Source organism: Thermobia domestica, chromosome 8 (genome assembly GCF_964235325.1).
Source record: "Thermobia domestica chromosome 8, izTheDome1.hap1.1, whole genome shotgun sequence".
Classification (NCBI taxonomy): domain Eukaryota; kingdom Metazoa; phylum Arthropoda; class Insecta; order Zygentoma; family Lepismatidae; genus Thermobia; species Thermobia domestica.
Window position 1 is genome coordinate 218,703,474 of NC_137461.1, and position 20,037 is coordinate 218,723,510.

The 20,037-nt window shown below is 36.9% G+C and overlaps 2 protein-coding genes across 2 annotated transcripts; one reads left to right on the forward strand and one right to left on the reverse strand.

The window, feature by feature from the left end:
* Positions 1-535: 535 nt before the first annotated feature.
* Positions 536-4,793, reverse strand: LOC145692458 (uncharacterized). Its single transcript, XM_081767767.1, has 2 exons — positions 4,661-4,793; positions 536-1,017 (listed from the first exon to the last, which is right to left on the reverse strand). Exons 1-2 carry the CDS (start codon positions 4,791-4,793, stop codon positions 536-538), a joined length of 615 nt encoding a protein of 204 aa, XP_081623893.1.
* Positions 4,794-16,573: 11,780 nt separating this feature from the next.
* Positions 16,574-17,443, forward strand: LOC145692459 (uncharacterized). Its single transcript, XM_081767768.1, has one exon. The coding sequence runs from the start codon at positions 16,574-16,576 to the stop codon at positions 17,441-17,443; it is 870 nt and encodes a 289-aa protein (XP_081623894.1).
* The last annotated feature ends 2,594 nt before the right edge of the window (positions 17,444-20,037 follow it).

Consider the following 20,037-nt stretch of genomic DNA (forward strand, 5'->3'; position numbering starts at 1 on the left):
CTTTTCGGGGTCTGTTTCCTGCGCGGTAGCTGAGGGCAAGTGAGTAGCCTTCAACGTTTGAACCAAAATACCTACCACCTCCATGGCTCCTGACACTGTCATTGTAGGCTCCTGAAGAACTGTGCTTAGATGTTCACAAGGCTCAAAAATTAATTTATACAACAATAGAACAAAGTACACTTCGCTTTCCTGCAGTTGTTGTGCAAGACCTTTGGCTTTACTTGCGGTTTCATTATTACTTTCTGACAACTCTTCGAGATATTCAAGTACATGAAAGTACGAATTCAGAAGTGCGGCCACCGAATCTGTCCTCACAGTCCATCTTGTTGGGCATAATGAGCGTGGAGTTGACATTTTTCCTCATACAAGGATTTAAATTCACTAAACTAAGATCTTCTTTTGGGCGAACTTCGAATGAGCACACCAACATCGTTTGTTCACTGCATACACTTTCGTATTAGAGGCTCAGCCCGAGCACTGTATTGAAGTGCGAGATTCAGGCTTGATTCCCACAGTGAACAGAGAGAACCAAACGCTACAATTCTGTAATTCTTGCCTGAACTCCCTTTCGAACCCCAAACATATTAGCTCCCCCTTCGTAGCACTGTCCACGAAGTCCTGCAAGACGGATGTTAAATCGACACAAAACATCAAGAATAACTTTTACAAGCACTTCACCCGTAATCGACGATGTCTGGTACAGTCTCAAGAAGTACTCAGCATCAAGGTCTGGGGTAACGGTTCGAACGTTTATAGACACTTGTTCTTGGCCACTGATGTCACAAATTTCATCTATCAGACTATACATATCTGATTGCCTGATCTCGTGTAAAATTAGTCCGAGCTTTGCAGAAGCTGCAACCTTTGCCATCTCACTCTGAATTGTAGCAGATGTGAAATTCCTCTTTCTTTTACAGAAATACGATACTTCAAGGACATACTCCGACAATAGTTTTAGCAACGTTATATAATTCTCTTCACCACCATCGTGTCCTCTAACAGCCAAGCCCTGGCAACCTAGAAACAATGAGATTTGAACATGGCGACTGTCAGAGCTTGCACTGATTCCTTCTATTGATAACCAACTGAATTGTTTAATTGTGTGCACACTAGAATAGAACGAAGAGAGCTCAGTGTAAGTACAGATTCTTTCTGAAGGCAACTTTTCTCATGATGTTCAATTTTTTCAGTGCTTTTTTTTTTCATTTTTAAAATCCATCACCAGTCAGAAGTTTAGAGTTATTTATTGGAATAGTTAGAAGGTCTTTAGCCAATGCTGACACACATTCATAACATATGAATCCCTCTAGTCCTTCATCGTAATGCAACCAACAGAGCCGGTTCTAGACATTTCTTAAGTGTAAGCAAAGAATATTTAGGCGCCCCTACGATAATAATAATAACAAAAAAGTAGAAAATTGTAATGGACAAAAATTCTTCAAATTCTGTAAGTTTCTTCAATATATGTGGTCTCCCTATGAGTATTAATGAGACAAGGCGAAATTATAACTAATTGACTGTGTATGAATACTAAACAAAGTTCCAATTTTAATAATTAAGAGCATTTTTTACTAAATTTGCACAAGACAAAACTAAAGTATACTATATACATAAGATGTGTTTTGGAGAGTAGAATTGAAACAAAAGTCGAAACACAACAAAACTCAAGAACTTCAAGTCTAACATTAACACAGGCTTGATTTTGACAAAGAGGCATATTTACATAGCATTCTCTAGTGATAAGATTATGGTAATTAGCTTAATTTCTCATTTTCAATGTTACTAAAAGGTTGATGTTATAAAGACACTGTTCTGACTTTCAATTTGACAAAATCTCTTATTATTGCATCCGTATCTATTTTATTGAGTATGTAATTTTGAATGGTGATCGAAGCTGATCCATTTAATCGTTTTTGAGATATAGTTGAACACAAATAATAATTTTCGCTTAACTTGTTTAATACACAACAAATGAAAACAGTGTATGCCATAATCGATATTTGTCTTCAGCTCAGTGGCGGAACTTCCAAATCAGGTCAATTCCGCAAAAATTCTTTCCAGGTCGACTTAGGCTTATAAGACAATTCACTCTTTTCATGTCTCTTTCCAAGATGGACGTTCGAAACTAGGGAATGAATATCACAATGTAAACGCAAGCAGTGCAATATAAGCGCAGCACTCAAGATTTCTCTTTTGGGTCCGAAGATATGAGGCCCCTAGTTTTAAAATCCGCCACATCCATTTTGCTTAGTTTCGAATAATCTCGCAAAACGTCCAGTGAAGCGCCATATACTCGCGTACAAAGTCCCATATTTGAAGCTTTTAAACAAAATTCTGTTCCCATTTAATTCCTTTAGATCACACATATGACATGTGATATATAACTCAATTTCGGTAAAAAAAAAAAAAAAAAAAAAATGGATTTGGTGGCTTTTGATACTAGACTCCTTATATTTCGGAGTAGCGCACAAAATGCAAATAATGTTGTGTATTTGCCTCGTGAAATTGTACTAATTTTCTTTAAAAATTACAAGTTTTGGGGGATCCAGACTCTCGAACCACCTCCATCGGTGCATCCCTGAACACAATTAATAATCAAAACTGTACTTTGCATTAGGACCATTAACAAGTGTTTAAAAATATCGCACCATCTAAATTTAATACGAGAGAATGGATTGATAATGATTATTATACTAGTTAATAGAATGAGTATATGTATACTCTGCTGTAATTAACAGTGAGTTCTGGGGAAAAAAATGTTATAATCCTAATGACCTTTCGATTACAGTTTCGATTTTCATTACAGTTAGCCTTTCGAATTATATACGGAAATACTGCGTGGAAACAAATTATATTCAAACGAATATTGAAATACATTAAATTTAGGTCAGACCCGTAACCGAAGAGGCTGTATCCATTCCATTTTAATTTAACAATTAAATTTCTGCAATCACCAAGTAAAATAAACTTTGTTTCAAGAGTTTATCGATTTGTAAATGCTTCGTTAACAGTAACTAGTATTGACCTCAACGTTTGTATTATTATCACTTAAATTTTATTCAGAAGTCGAAAGAAACTTTTTAGATCCTTCTCATCCCTCTCACCTTCTTTCAAGTTTTGTAGGCTTTCTTTTCCGATAAAATGCTCACCTGTTTTTTTTTATCGTTATCCACTATTGTTACATGGAAAACAAAGTACTATTTAAAAGTGAAAACACACATCATTATAAATTAAAAAAAAATGAAAGAAGCGAAACAACTCAGAAACGAAAATGTTGACGAATGACAGACTAATAGACATTAACAAAGTAAGCATTAAGCAGTGGGCAGCGATTGTGCGCTACTAATATTAGGAACTTAAGTCAAAATTTTCCTCAGAAATTATCAAAAATTACATTTGCACCACCCATCTTAGTATTCACCCCCTTCCCTGGACCATTAGACAACAAAAGCATAATCATTGAACTTCGATAATGTGCATTTCAGAACCGAAGCACTGTGCAGGGATACTGTTTATGAAAAGACGGAGCACTCTTGAAGACATTTCTTTCTACTGTGATAATGACACCCAATCCATAAATAACACGTGCAGTTAACTTCCTTCCGTTTGTTGATCCATTCCCATTTCAATGACATATTTGGTAATGATATTCTCTAGCAACGTCGCAGAAGGGTTGTTGGAGAAGGACTGAAGAGTCTTTTAAATTTGTATTTTGTGTATATGATGGGATTACGGAAAGAATGCCGCTGTTTTTAGTGATACTACCATAATCCTTAATAGAACACTTACTGAAAAGCTAAATTTCCCTACAATTTATCTCATATTCATAAAATCTCCCTTTTTCCCCTCTTTAAAATTATTTCCTAAATCTCCCTGCACCACGGGAAATCTTCCTCAAACTATCATTACTTGTGAATGTGGCATTGCAACCAATGAATGTGCGAGTCTTTTAATTGTAAAGGATTGTTTTACAGCCAACCACGTAAAGATTCGGATGTTTTGTCTTTTGATATATTTTATATACATATATCTGAGTCTGTACAATATTGATCTATTTGAAACCATTAGGAAATTTTTTCATCGTAACATTTTCTCTAACAAATATTTATATTTAAAACAGAAAATTCATTTTTAAGTTTGGCGCCGACTTCACTTGGCTCCACCTGCGAACGCGTAGTTCGCAGGATTCTAGATCCGGCCCTGGAAACCAAGGGATGTCAAGGAAACACTCTCTTGAAAGAAAATGGTGCGCTCTCTTTCCGACAAACTGTGGTGGAACAGTCTGTGATTGATGTTTTGTTTTGGTGCTTGTAACAAAGGGAATACATACACAAACAGGGTTGAAACAGTTTGTGAAATTTGTTTTACAGCATTACGTGTGCCATGGAACTACTGTCTCCAGTACCATGTCTTATTGAGAAACACAATTGGTGACCACCTCTGCTGTTTCTACTGGAACTGCTGTAAGATGAGGTTTAATAATGACTGAAAGCGGATAATACCGGGAAGGTACCTAACTTTTAGGACCCAGGCCACTTCCTTCATTCCCCGGGTAGTGTGCCCGGAGAGTAATATCATCCCTCAAGCGTGACGAGCGTAAGACCATAAATGCCGGTAATGCCTATAAATTTGTGTCAATACATGTCAGTTTTGATGTTACCATGTAAAATATTATCTTGCTGAGTACTTTTCTTAAGGAATTTCAAGAGCTTTCCGTCTTCATGATGTTTCTGTTGTTTCCGTATCCGTCCTTCTGCACCAGATAACTTCTTTCTGTTCACTAATTCAGACATATTTCAGTTCAAACATTCATATTGCATAGTGCACAAACCAGTAAACACAAAACAGAACCTCGAAAATGTTTGCCTCTCAAACGATAGATACTTGTTCTGAAAGGGAAAGGATTGCATTTGTTTCTAGCGGCAGACAACAATAAACCAAAACGAAGCTCTTGCCAAATCAGTGATTCTTTCAGGGGGTGAGCCGGGGGGGTATTACCCCCCCGGAACTTGAAGGCTACCCCCACGGCGCATTCTCAAAGAATATAAGAATGTTCAGAAACCTATATATTTCTGTACTCGAAAAAAGAAACAACACAAATAATGGCTTGAGTACGTTTGTGAACGGGAAAGAGAACAAAATGTATAACCATCAGATATATTAGTCTTCAGCTCACACAAGAACTTCATTTCTTGTCGCGCAAACTAAGAAAGCAGTTTGATTGCATTGGCGGTCACTCCCAACAGAGCAAGCACCAAATACACATTACATTTTCCTTCCTTTGCTGCTACAGACGCGGGGGTGAGCGGTTAACAGGTTTTGTCCTTTCAGCTGAACTCCCGTAAACATTAAGGGTGTTCACGGGAGGGACACTTCCAACCTCTCTCAATTATCTTTTTGGCTCGTAAGGTTCCTGAGGGAGTGAGGTACATAGGGTATAAGAACAAACGACACATTTTGGAAAACATGGTTATAAAGGCAGCTTACCTCTCCCTAGCATTCAAAAACCTCTTGGTGCTGAGTAAAAAGAGAAATATTGACCGTAGATCACATAAGAAGGAAGAGAAACTCCAGTATATATATATATATATATATATATATATATATATATATATATATATATATATATAAGAGTTGGAGTGGGTCAGTGGGTCGTGGGTCAACAGTATGTGACCCACTGTGACCCACCACCCACCATGACCCACTGTGATAACCACACACCGTGACCCACTGCGACCCACCACCCACCATGACCCACTGCGACCCACCACCCACCGTGACCCACTGCGACCCACCGACTCAGTATGATCTACCGACCCTCTCTGCTCACTGCATTGTAGAGAGTATCTTCTGAAGGCTGGTAAATTTGTCTCCGTTTTATTTCAAGACCTTCCTTTCCCTTTCTTTTCCACTTGTTTCTGTCTACTTACCTGAGGTGAGTATATCTAACCAAGTGAAAAGAAAACCGGGCACTTTTGGATATTGATATTTTTAATAGTAATAATAGCAATAGGACGTACACTACAACTTGGCTTTCGAGACCTGTGGGTTTTTAGAGCTAACTACTGGAAAAAATACATTTTTGAATCACTGTAATATATAAATTATTTATAAAAAATTGAATGTAACTATGTGTGCCTGATTATCACGGTCAAATTGCAAAGTCAAATGAAATTACTTTTGGTATATAGTTTGGCCTTAATCCAAATTGGGATGTTATATTGCTTTTATTATAATGCATAATATCCTAAGGAGGTAGTGAGGATCCGAAATTTTGCGAAAAAAAATGAGTATCTCGCAAGCCGTTAAACTTACGGAGCTGAAATTCAGTGTATTAACTTACCTGAGGTGAGTATATCTAACCAAGTGAAAAGAAAACTTCGAGCACTTTTGGATATTGATATTTTAATAGTAATAATAGCAATAGGACGTACACTACAACTTGGCTTTCGAGACCTGTGGGTTTTTAGAGCTAACTACTGGAAAAAATACATTTTTGAATCACTGTAATATATAAATTATTTATAAAAAATTGAATGTAACTATGTGTGCCTGATCATCACGGTCAAATTGCAAAGTCAAATGAAATTACTTTTGGTATATAGTTAGGCCTTAATCCAAATTGGAATGTTATATTGCTTTTATTATAATGCATAATATCGTAAGGAGGTAGTGAGGATCCGAATTTTTCCGAAAAAAAAATGAGTATCTCGCAAGCCGTTAAACTTACGGAGCTGAAATTCAGTGTATTAACTCTTTATTGAAAATAAACAGAATGTGTCCTAGCATTTTTTAAAATTCTCCTTTATGTGTGTGGGGGGAGGCACTTTCTATATATGGAAAATTAGTAGTGAGTTGGTTTGTAAAAATGATCGAAAACGATCGATGTTATTTCAGAAAAAAAAATCAGAAACAAAAAATACAGTGCTTGGCTTCATATAACCATTGCTTTCTGCTATAATAATTGCTGAAGCTTATGTTTATTATATGGAGCGCTCGCAGCACAGGGCAATCAACCCATAAAGTTGTGAGAAAAATAGGCATAAAATTTGTACTGTGAGCTTAATTACACGGAAATTTGAAGTTTGGATTGTACGCATAATTGTATGGAAAATTTTACCCTTTTTTTCCCCTTTACGTTGGTCTACTTACTTTGATTTGGAACTTTGAAATTTCATCCTTTTTTTTCACTGAAAAGTGTTGATAATTCAACAAGGAAATAATTACACTATGATAATTTTATTGAAATTCATCGTAATTTGGCACATGGCAAACAACAATGTGGTAATTGAAGGGGAAGAAGGAGGGAAATTCCCATTCACCTCTGAACACTTTCCAGAAACCTCGTTCCCTTTCGCTTTCTAGACGGGGGAGGGAACTTGGTAATGGTATCAAACCTTCATGTGTAATTACAAAAATTAAATTTATAAACAAATAAGAAATCATCAGTTTATAAGGCTTTAATTGATAATTTATTCACAAGATTCCCTATCAAAGGCGTGGTAGATGAGGTTTATGTTCTACATAGGGATGCATTCGAGTCGAGTCGAGTCGAGATTTAAGCCTGTCTCGACTCCTCTCGAGAAAATGTTGTCTCGACTCGTGTCTCGACTCGAAAATATGTTTCTGTCTCGACTCGTGTCTCGACTCGACAGTCTCTGTCTCGACTCGACTCGAATTCGAGTCGAGACGTCTCGAAATTCGAGTCGAGACAAAATGTACGAGTTAAAATATACGCACACATCAGCCAGACCATCATGACTATCTACCTAATTGTCAGTATGTCGACTTTTGGCATGGATAAAAACGGCGACATGTCTTGGCATACACGCAATGATCCTTGATAGGTCGCTGGAGAGAGCTGGCACCACATGTGCTCACTCAGGTCACCTAATTCCCGTAAATTCCGGGAAGGGGGGCGATGTGTTCTGACGTCACGTTCAATCACATCCCACAAGGGACATCACTCAAATGTCCGGCTCCAATTTCAATGAAACTTTTTTTGCTGATAGAAGGCATGTATGCATCATTACTTGTGATGACAAATTTTTGCCATGGTGAATGTTTTCTATTTTTTAAATAACTTTTAAGAGTTGTGATGTGGTTATTAGAGATTACCACAAGTCCCTTACTACCCTTTGTAAACGGAGCGTTAATGAAGAAAAGTGAAGAAAAACCATGTGGATACATATAAGTCCTGGGGGGAAGTCGTATGGTAGATATGACCTTGATGGCAGCCATCTTGAAATCCGCCATTTTGAATTAAGGTCAAGTTTTCAAAATGGGAATAGGGTAATATGATACATAATTTCGGGCTAGAATTTAATTAGAAAAATAATGGTGAGGTTAGTTTTAAGATACACCCATTTGGGGGAAAGTTTCCGGCATATTAATTGTTTTTACTTACTGTGTGCGTAAGACCCTTCTTACTTTCGTCTCAAGACCTGTAAATCGATCGCAACGGCAGAGCCCGGTTTCGCACTAGTGTTTAGAGATCTTTAAACTCACTTGAGGCAATATTTGTGGATTATTGTATTGTATTTTGCCTTTAATTAAATTTGAACCCACTTCATGATCTTGTGTAAAGTATCACTAAAAGAGAATTTCTGTTTTTATGGAGAATGTAAGCATAGCAATTATAAAAGGTGAGTAAGGTGCGTATGTATTTATAAGAAAGTTTATTTTACGAGTCTTTTGTGGTTCCGCCAACCTATTCTTTAGTTGTTTTTTTTTTCAAAATACTCATATCTCATAAATAAAAGAGCTATTATAAAATCTCTTACCACTATTCTTTAATACTTATAAAATTTTATTTATTGTAAAAGCACTGGCGAGATATTTCTTATCGCCCACTAAAATTATGGTGGAGCTCCTTCGTGGCTAACGGTTAGCATACTTGCCTTTGGCGTGGGAAACCTGGGCTTGATTCCCGGTGGGAGTTCATGAGGTTCGGATTCCACGTTAATCAGTAGGTCCACGTCTCACATAGCCTCGCTGCTGAACGGGACGTTAAAATCAGAATCAATTCAACTCAAAATTAGGGTTTTGACTTTATTATGATGTCATTAGTTTAAACGCCCAACTGCCCAGTAATTATAAACATTGACTACATTATAAAATTGTAATTTGTGACGACTAAAATATCAGAAATTAAAGATTATTCTTTGGGTTTTGGAACATTTTGAAAAACGTGAAAAACTGGTACTGCACCGATACAACACACATTTTGGATTTGTCATTGTGTAAAGTGATACAAACTAAAGAAGAATTACAACTTTATGAAATTGTATTAGGACTTATTATTTAGAAATAAACACCAAATAAGTGTAATAGTTCATATCCGTATCAAATACCAAGTTTATGATGAATCAACTACACAAAGTAGGATCCAAAAACGCTCATTGCAATTTGTTCCATCCTTCAGTCGAATCAGGAACTGAAACATAAAGAGTGACATTTTCTTTTTAAAGATACTTTGTCCAGCTAAGTATTGTGAAGGTTTATGTCAGTAGAAGGAATTGCATTCCATTATACAAGCGCAATTTCACAACTTTATGTACACATTACTAAATATCGAACACCCTTGTCCATGTGATTAGCGTACGCGTCTTTGGTGCGGGAGACCTAGGTTCGCTTTCCGATGGGAACTCCTGTGGTTCTGAACCCACGTTAATTTGTAAGTTCACGTCTCATATAGCCTTGATGCTGAAAGGGACACTAAACTCTAATCTAATACTAAATACAAATATTTAAAGAAAAATGATGACGCACCAAGATGACGTGAATTTGGCTATCAAATCCATTTTGTGTTTTCAGTTATTTTCTAGTAGTATTTTTTCTAGGCATCCTTTCAAAAGACAGTGATGCAAATTTCGTAACTGCGAATTCCTGTTAGAAGCCATGAAATTATCCGATTAGATGCAAAATTTCCCGTCCACTAAAATAGATACCGTAAATTTACAATATCTAACAATAAATAATTTTGAAAGATATCGCTTTCGAGGGAAAAAATGAAGTGAAATCTTTGAGTTTTACGTCCTACGGTTATGCCGGTTAGGCTAAAGGAGAGGGGTGATGATGAGAAATTAGTGAAATCGTGGAATGAAGAAAGTGGGAGAAACGGAAGAACCCCGAGGAAACCCACGCACACGGTGTTTGTCCACCACAAAGTTCACTTGGTACGAGCTGGGATCGAACCAGGGTGCCCAAGCACCAGAGGTGAACGATCTACCACTGAGCCACCGCGTACCCGCTTTAGAGGGGCCATGACGTATAGTTGAACTCATTCTCGTAGTATGAAAGGCATTATTTATAATTATGCATGATAGGATCACAAACAAAATTTAAAAATAATATGTGCAATTTCTTTTAACAAACATTATATTGTCTTTTATGGTGTGGAAGGGAATGTTATGTTCGAAAAAAAGTCCTTAACACGATTCTTGTTGCTACACACTGCATGTTTCTAGCCACAGAAAAGATGGCGATGATGAGAAAGGGCTATTTTTCAATTGTTTTACATTAGCTTGATGTTTCAAGTCTTTTGTGTGTTTCTGAAGTTCACTTTTACCACAAAAGAGCTCAATATTAACATGTCTTACATACCTTTGGTTCGATTCTCAACACGGACTGCAATTACCCGTTAAATTGTGCATCCGAAAGTCACTCTTTGTTAAACCTCGCTTATCACCGCTCATCTTAATAATATATATAACTTCACCTCGAAGCAAATGTTGCATTTCTCTCTTTCATCCTAACACAAAACAAAACTAACCACAGCTGTGACACGAAGGAGCTATTCCAAAAAGAAACAAGCTGTGCTTCATAGAGATGTGTACCAAATGATAGAAGTATAAAGTATTGTTTTCTTTCCTGTTTATTGATATCAGTTGGTGTTCTTAATGAGTTTACTCATTAGTTTAGAAAAAGTATATATGGAATTTGGACATATGTTGTACGTATTCTCCTGAGAAATTGATGAGACCAGAAAAATTATAAGGACAGATGGAATAGGTTTAAGCGCATCTACGTGACTTTATCAAATATTTATTCTCCATAATGGTACCACGCGAATTTGGCTATCTCGAAAACACTCGCAAAACCTTACAAATACAAAAGACTGCGCTTCAAAGAAAGTTTAGACACAGATGTTTCAATTTTCTTTTAGCATCGTTCTTCAGCAAAAGAGTCCGTTCATTGTATTCGAAAAAGAGAAGGGAGAAAGGGTGAATTTATATTTTATGTGGGGGGTAACGTTGTAAGTAGTATAAACAATACATACCGCTTCCGACTCTGTACGCATACACTAGCCGCGGAGTTCACACACACACACAGAATCAGAGTCCTCACACACCAAGGGTGAGAGCTGTGCCACTGAGTCACAGCGGCCACGGGGCTAGGTCGAGTCCACTTTACGTTCATAGTTTCTTAGTACATAAATGTTACGATTATGAAATAGATTTTCCTTAATGAGCTGCATAAAAACAAAAGCTTTCGAAATGCATTAAACAATTAGCTCGATTTGAGTGTGAACTTAAAGTTATATCAGAGTGTAAATACGGATACGCACCAAAGCTCGAAAACTTAATACACTATTTCTCCTATATAGTCAGCATGTATCAAGCAATCATTCAGCTTTCATTTGAGAGGATGGAAATCGAAGGTTCCTGAACAACTATGCTACTAATTTGCGGAATGTATTTATCTTACAGTGAACTGCTTTGATGCCAAGTGGCCTAACTCCAAAATTGAAATTTTGCAGGAGTGAAAGTTGAAGTTCAATATCTCATGAACAATCCATATTTCTTTTATGTTGGGAACCAAAACCATAACTACTGTATGTAGTTCATTGTTTTATAACTTAGTGTTTACAAAAATCCTTTTAAAAAATACCTATTCATAGAAGTGGATGGTACTTATCTATACTAGTTCTTGGCATCCAAGCAGTCCATTTATTGTAATACTAGCTTAATATACCCATTCTTCGCATGGGGGCTGTATTTGGAAGTCAACACCTGTGGAAGTATCACCATTCATTTCAGTGACCGCGAAAACTATGGATTTGACACTAGTATCAATCAATATGGGCTATTTATACATGTCTCGGTATTCCTCACCCGCTGACACCCGGCCCGCATACAGTAGTAGCTGAATTTGCAAGTCATCGCTGATGGAAGTGTCACCATTGATCTCAGCGACCGTGAAAATTATGGATTTGACACTAATGTCGATCAATTTGGATTACTTTTACTACATGTCTCGCTAAACGCCCCCCTGAGACCCCCTGGTTCCAATTTTGACAAAAACGCTTCGCCTTAGACTGGGACCTGGATCAAGGTATCCGTGACCAAAATTTGGTAACTCTCGGTCAACTTGTTTGGTCCCCAGGTCGGTCCCAGTAAACGTCCCCCTCGAGACCTCCCTGGTTCGAAATTTTAAAAAAACGCTTCGTCTTGATCTGGGGCCTGGACTAAGGTACCCGTGACCAAATTTTGGGAACTCTCGGTCCACTCGTCTGGTTCCCAGGTCGCACAGACAGACAGACAAACACACAAACAAACTCTTTATTTTATTTATATTAGATAAGATATACTATGTAAAATAGTCTCGTATCATAATATGTGATGTACAACAAATGTTACATTATATATTATCCGTAGCTCGTGATATGCTGCAACATATTAAAGCCTCAGAATAGTTGGGCAAGTGAATAATCCAGAAGTAACGTAACCCTATTGCGTTCATGGGAACAAAAACACAATAATTATAACTATGCTAGATTACTATATACTACCAACTGCTCATTCAGAGAATTTATGAAGTTCACTCTATCGCAATAGTTTTATACAAACTAGATAATCAATTATTATTATTATTATTATTATATTTGCAGTACAACCAAATACAACGACATTAACTATTAGTTCTAATTAACTGAATTGAGCTGAAAATTAAATCTTGATCTTTAAAGATTAACTATTAATTTTATGCGTTCTGTACCTTTCTAAAGGAATAAAAGCTGGAATTGGTTTCAAGGCTGTTTCTGAGTGAATACTTTCTTCAAAATAATGTTAAAAATTATAGAAAGATTTTCGAGACATTCGAGTCGAGTCGAGATTTTTAAGAGCCGTCTCGACTCGACTCGTGTCTCGACTCGAAAATTCGAGTCGAGAAATACGTTTGTCTCGACTCGTCTCGAATTTTACAAAGTGTGTCTCGACTCGAATCTCGACTCGAATTCGAGTCGAGTCGAGTCGAGATTCGAGACATGTCTCGACTCGAGCGCATCCCTAGTTCTACATGGGTCGACATTGCCAACTGACATGGTCGATATGGAAAAGATGTTGTATGGTGATAGAGAGATGATACTTCTTGCTGAGTATTTCAAAACTGACCGAGAAAAATCGTTATCAGATTTAAGTCTAACAAGTAGATTGTCGATGAGAAGTTGGGTAGATGTATTATCAATTTCCACGACAGAGTGCGAACGGGGATTTCCCCTTATGAATTTACAGATGACTGATATTAGAAATAGATTAAGTGCTCAAACATTGTCTAACTTGTTGCTCATCAATGTTAATGGCCCACCGCTAGACAAGCTCAAAGTAGACGACAGCTAGTTATTTCTTGGCTGAAGGATGGACATCATTCCGCTGCGGATGATTTACCGCCAAAAAGTTACCAACAGGAAATAAATCCGATTTCAGATTTGTTTTAAGGTGGAAAATTACGAGTTACGAAAAATGTATACTTGTATTACTAATGGCTTATTTGTGTTATTCAACTTTATACCTACTTTTTAGTAAGTCTCTTCTTTGTTTTATGTAAACTACTTTGAATAAATATTCATAATAATTGCAATTATGCATATTTGTAAATTAAATTTAACGTGGTGTTTTAGTGATTACGCAAATTACAATTATGAGCATACTTTATGGAGATGCTCTCACATAGAGTACCCGAGCACCTTTATACCCTATGAACAACTAACTGATTTTTCAAGTCTTTTGTGAGAAAAATACTGTGAACTGAGACACCATAACCTTTTCCATATTGTACAGGGGTATTTTCCTGAGAATAGAAGTTTCTTGTGGAATGCGTTCAGAAATTAACACTTGCAAGAATACTCTCTTAGTACAAGTATATTTTAGGCTTACACTAATTCCGCCCCCCACCTCGAACTGTTTTAATTTCCTCACTGACAAACACTTTACCATTTTATATCGTAAAGGTCAGATCCACCGTTATTGTAGCAGAATGGTGCTTGAGCGATTGACTAGAAATTCAAACTTCGATTAGTGACAATTTCACAGTCTTGTTTTATTACAAGTGTAAACTCTTTGGTCAGTAAAGAAGAGGCCGTGGATCGTGTTCAGAGTTAATGACGATGGATTTTGGTGAGTCAGAGTAGGTCACAGTGGATGATAGTGGTTCATGGTGGGTGATGGGTCAGAGTGGTTCACGGTGGGTGGTGGGTCATGGTGGGTCAGAGTGGGTCGTGGGTCAGAGTGGGTCACGGTGGGTGGTGGGTCAGTGGGTCGTGGGTCACGGTGGGTGGTGGGTCAAGTTTTCATTGACCCACGCCAACTCTGATATATATATATATATATATATATATATATATATATATATATATATATATATATAACGGAGACAACGGTTGTAAGCTGTTCTTTTGCAAAATTTTATTGGGCAGAAACAATGAAGTTAGGTCGTATGGCGGTAGTGATAGTTGCTTGGTGGCAATCGGCTCGTAGCTGGAATAGACGGTTCGCTTTATCCCTCCTCTAACCCCAGGCCTGAAATGCTCCTCTGTATATATATATATATATATATATATATATATACTACAAAACATGCCTCTTTCCCTGCCTGTTTATCTTTCTATATTTATTTTAAATGCATTTTATTACTATAAGAGAGAGAAGTGGGTTCGGACAGAACTTGGCTGGCGTCTTTCGCTGTGGACAATTTTGAGACAGTTCTATTACTGCAACGTACTGTTAGCGTGTGAAGTGTTGTGTTGCTTACTTCAAAACTTTGAATCAGGCTGTTTCACAATTCCACAAGAAAACTTAAATTTTCTTTTGTTCTTGTAAAACCTGAAAAATGTGCGCTGGGAGGAGACGGTAGAGACAATAGTGTTTATTGCGTGATTGTTCGATTTTGCGTGCTGTAACTAATTTTTAAATTACATTTTTGATGTTCTTTTTTATTGTTTATTTATTTATTTTACTTGAAGTGACAGACTGAAAATCACAGTGATGAGCGCAAAACGAAAAGCAGGTACTTTACTGTCATACTTTACCAAAAAAATAATGCATGGGTTATCGCTCGAAGATCGTTCAAGAGTACCAGAAGGCAGTCCCACTATTTCCTCATCTCACCCACAGGAACCTCTTCCTTCAACTTCTTTTAACTCCGGATGTTCTGCTGTACAGGGAAGATCGAAACATGAATATCGTTTCATGACTTCTTGGACAGATAAATACAAGTGGTTAGTTTATGACGAGAATCGGGGAGGTGCATTTTGTGGTGTGTGTTCAAGATATTATCAAAATGATTTAAATGTAGCACAGAAAACTAAAGGCGTATTCATTACAGTTCCGTTCACAAATTTCAGGAAAGCAACTGGTACTACAGGGAAACTCCACAAGCATGATTCCTCTGAATATCACAAAAGTGCAATGGTGAAAGAAAATCTTCGAATTTTACATGAAAATAAAATTATTCATTCAATTTTACAGCATCAAAGTAGCACTGAAATCGAAGAAAACAAACAGGCTGTAAAAATTCTCTTGCGTAGTTTATATTTTCTTGTGAAAGAAGAAGTGGCTCATACGAGTAAATATGAACATATTGTAAGAAATTTGATCGCTCCGTGTATTCAAAGTTTAAACGACTGGCTTCAGATAAAGAGTGAGCGTGCAACATACTGCAGCAAAGACACAGCTTGTGAGATGTTGGAGTGCATGGGAGAAGTGTTAGATGAGGAGTTTGCTGCTGAACTTAAAGAGAAACCTTTTGCGTTAATGCTGACGAATCGCCTAACACAGCGAATAAATCAGAGCTTTCTGTCTGTGTGAGATATGTTACTGACAGCTGCGTAGTGAGGGAGAGATTTCTATGCATAACTACGCTTCAGGACACTACCGCCGAAACTATTACAAATTGTATTGAAAATGATATAACCAAACGAAATTTGTCATTTGATAATCTTGTGGCATGTGGATTCGATGGGGGTTCTAATTTCTCTGGTAGTGTTTCTGGGGTGCAGAAGAGAATTTCAGAAAAGGCAAAGAGAAATGTCCCGTACATACATTGTAGAGCGCATGTTTTGGCCCTTTCAGTGACAAGTGCAAAAAATTTGTTTCCATGTGTTAAAAGATTTTTTTACGTTGTGAGGGACATTTGCAAGATATTCCGCCAATCTCCGAAAAGAGAAGCTGCTCTTCACGATGTTCAAAAAATGTTACAGGACCCTACTTTGAAAATTCCAGAACCCATGGATGTACGTTGGCTCAGTCATCACAAAACCATTCAAACCATTAAAAAATGTTATGGAGCAATAATGATGACGTTAGAGCACTTATATAAAGAAGGTGGAGATTTTTGTTCCTTGGCAGGTGGAATATTAATTGAAATGGAAAGCTCGACCTTTCTTCTAACATTGTGCTTGTTGGTAGAGATACTGGGATCCGTGTCAAATCTAAGTAAGTACCTGCAAAAGGAAGACTGTCAGTTAGCGAATTTACCCCAGCTGATTTCAAGTACTGAGGCTCACCTGAAGTCAATTTCTGAAGATGCAAATAAAGCAGCAAGACAAGAGTCTAGTACCATTTTTACTACTTACGACGAAATGAAAGTTAAACTTTCAGGAATCCGAACAATCAAGTCAGATCCATCTGAAGAAAAGAAATGTTTGGGAATGCTTGCTAAATTCGCTGATGCTGTAGCCACTGAAATGGGCAGAAGGTTTAATAAGCAAGCTGTTGATTTGATTTCAGCGTGTTCATTTTTTCAATCATTTGATTCTATTCAACATATCAAAGAATTAGATGTGAAAAGTCTCTGTTGCATTCTGTCCGGCATAAATGAAGATCACTTATATGCAGATCTTCAATCTTTCAAATTTCTGGCACCAAATGTGAATGACAAGATATCGCCATTAAAATACATTTTAACATCTTCTTTTGGATACGATGAACTTAAAAAGGCCAGTGTAAAAATTCTAACAGTGCCAATAGCAACAGCCACCGTTGAAAGATCTTTCAGTGCCATGAACAGAATAATGACACCGTTGAGGAATCGATTAGGGGAAACTTCCTTGGACCATTGCATGAGAATTTCCATTGAAGGAGAAGAAGTTCCTAGTGAAGAATTTCTCTGCAAAGTTATAGAACGTTATGCAACCAAAAAGCAAAGAAGAATGCGTTTACGTTAAGTGGAAAGTACTTTTAAAATAACTAATACCAATTGCCTTTTTATTTATTTATTTAATTTTATTTTATTTTATTTTATTATTTTATTTTATTTTATTTTATTTTAATTTTATTTTGTTTTTTTTACGTGAGAATGAAGTTATTTTGTGATGTGAGTGTGGATGCGTGTATTCGGGAGGAAGAATTATCTTACAGTTTGACTTACGTGCTTCACAGTTCAGCTTTTTGTATTACATAATTATGTGGATATTATGAAGTGTTAGTGATTGAACTGCAAACTATGGTGTCCATCTCAGCTTTGTCGGCAGGTTAGCTTTGAGGAACATAACAGGTAGGACTACAAATTCTTAATTTAAAAAAAATCGCATGTTATTATAATCATTAGAATCATAAATGTGCTATAAAGTAGATTTACGAGTACGAATCTAATTCTTCAATCAAGTACTAACTGACTTGTGAGTATTCTATACGTGTCTGTTATTTTCTTCATAGGAAAATTCTATCTTTAAATCGTCCATACGCGCCACCACTTCCCTATGATTATATTTTCAATTGAGAGTACTTTGCATTGTGAAATCATTGAACTTTTGGTTTCCAGACCCTGAAAATACCCCCTCGGAGATTTTTTTCTGAAAGAAACACTGTTGCCAAATTGTTTCTATTTTACAAAGGCAGACTAAAAGGAACAGAAAAATTGTTCATTAGTTATAATAACACAAAGCACTCTATATTTTGTCGAAGATTTGACAGTGCATACAAACTACATAACCTTTTTGTGCACTGCTTTTGTACATAAACTTTTCATTCTTGAATCGGCTGTAAAATAAGGCATAATATTCATTGGGCGCTTTCGGTGCCCCCAATAACTTCTACCAAACTTAGGGAGGGGGCAATGTCCCCTTGACCCCCCGTCACACTAGTTTCCACCACATCCAACACACTAGTTTCCACCACATCCAACACACTAGTTTCCATCATACTCCTCCATGTCATCCAGCATATAATATCGACTGGCAATCATCGCTGGATGGAGATGAAGATATGATCGGAATTCTCTTCTTGTTTCTTGTCTCGCCCCTTGTTTTTATGGTTACTTTCGCGTATTTAACCACCTTTTTCTTCCTGCTGTTCTGTAAGCTGATGTACACTCATGTCCAAAATGATTGTCGCATATCTATAATTGTCTTCTTGTAAGGAAATAATTTGATAATGATTTTGCAGGGCTAACACTGATACGATGTGTATAATCGGGAAATGTATATTTGTGGTAAATTTCATAGGAAAATAATTATAAATACGAAAATTAAAATGAGTAAAACAAAATGTTGCTAAATGGACACGGAAGTTTTATTGTTCTTATTTACTGCTCTTTTGACATGAAATTCACCACATACATGTCTTTGCCGCTTATACACATACTAACATTATAAGAAATACCGGACGAATTCGTTATCAATTTATATTCCTCAAACAACATATTTATAGATATGCGACAATAATTTTGGACATGAGCGTACATCTCTTCCACAATGGCAGTGATTCATTATTATCAAGAAGGAGAGGTAAGAAGGGTAGTTTACTTGTTGTAGTTTTTTAACGATAGAAACTTCTTTCTTTTCATCAGCATATTCTTCTATGATGAAATGATCTAATAAAAAATAAAACCAAAGAAAACTACATCAAGAACGTTGAACATTGCTTTCAATGAAATTTTGCAAAGAAAATTTTGACCTACTTGAAATAAGAAAAAGCTCGCCTACTTAAGAAGTGTGTGGACTTCTTCAGGAAAAGACAGGTGTCTAGCATACCTCCGCCATGACACTCTGCCTATATTCACGTTGCACTCTGGTGGATAATTTAAGAATTATGGCCCTGGTTCGTCTCACTTAGGGCGTCCATCTCCACTGGAATTATATGTATACTTACCAGTCGGAACATTATCATCACCTACCAAATATTCGCGTCACAGAACATCAGCAGTGCTATTCTACATATAAGGAATGAGACTGTGGTAGGTGGGTAGATGAATCACGCTCCAAATCTCCACACATATATTTACTGATTTATCTAAAAATCCTAGAAGAAGGTCAATGACACTCCAAATGTATGTAATTTAGTTAAGATACGGTGAGTTCGCGATACGTTGCAGCAATTGACATTCACCACTGTGGTCCTCGATCAACTGCAGCATAACGTTGATTTTGTGTCAAGTAGCATTGTACAGCTGAAAGATACCGTACAATTGTCAACTGAAAATATGGCTGACATGAATGAGTGTATGTGATTAGTAAAGACCCACCATTAGTTGGGAGTCATCATTCTTACCTCCATATGTACTCCGGGGCCCTTATATGAAAGTTCCTCAAACAAGTCACTATCCTACTATAAACTTTTCGAACAACGATATCTCTGGAAGACGACGTATTTTGACCCAACCATTGATGTGATGCAGTATCATGATTTATCGGAACATACAACTCTGTGCCCAATGATTATGAACACGTGTCTATTGCGGTCGTTATCAAACATTCGTGAGGTAAACATTGGAACTACAAAGTATGTTAATGTTTGCTGTTAATATGTAATTCACCTTCCT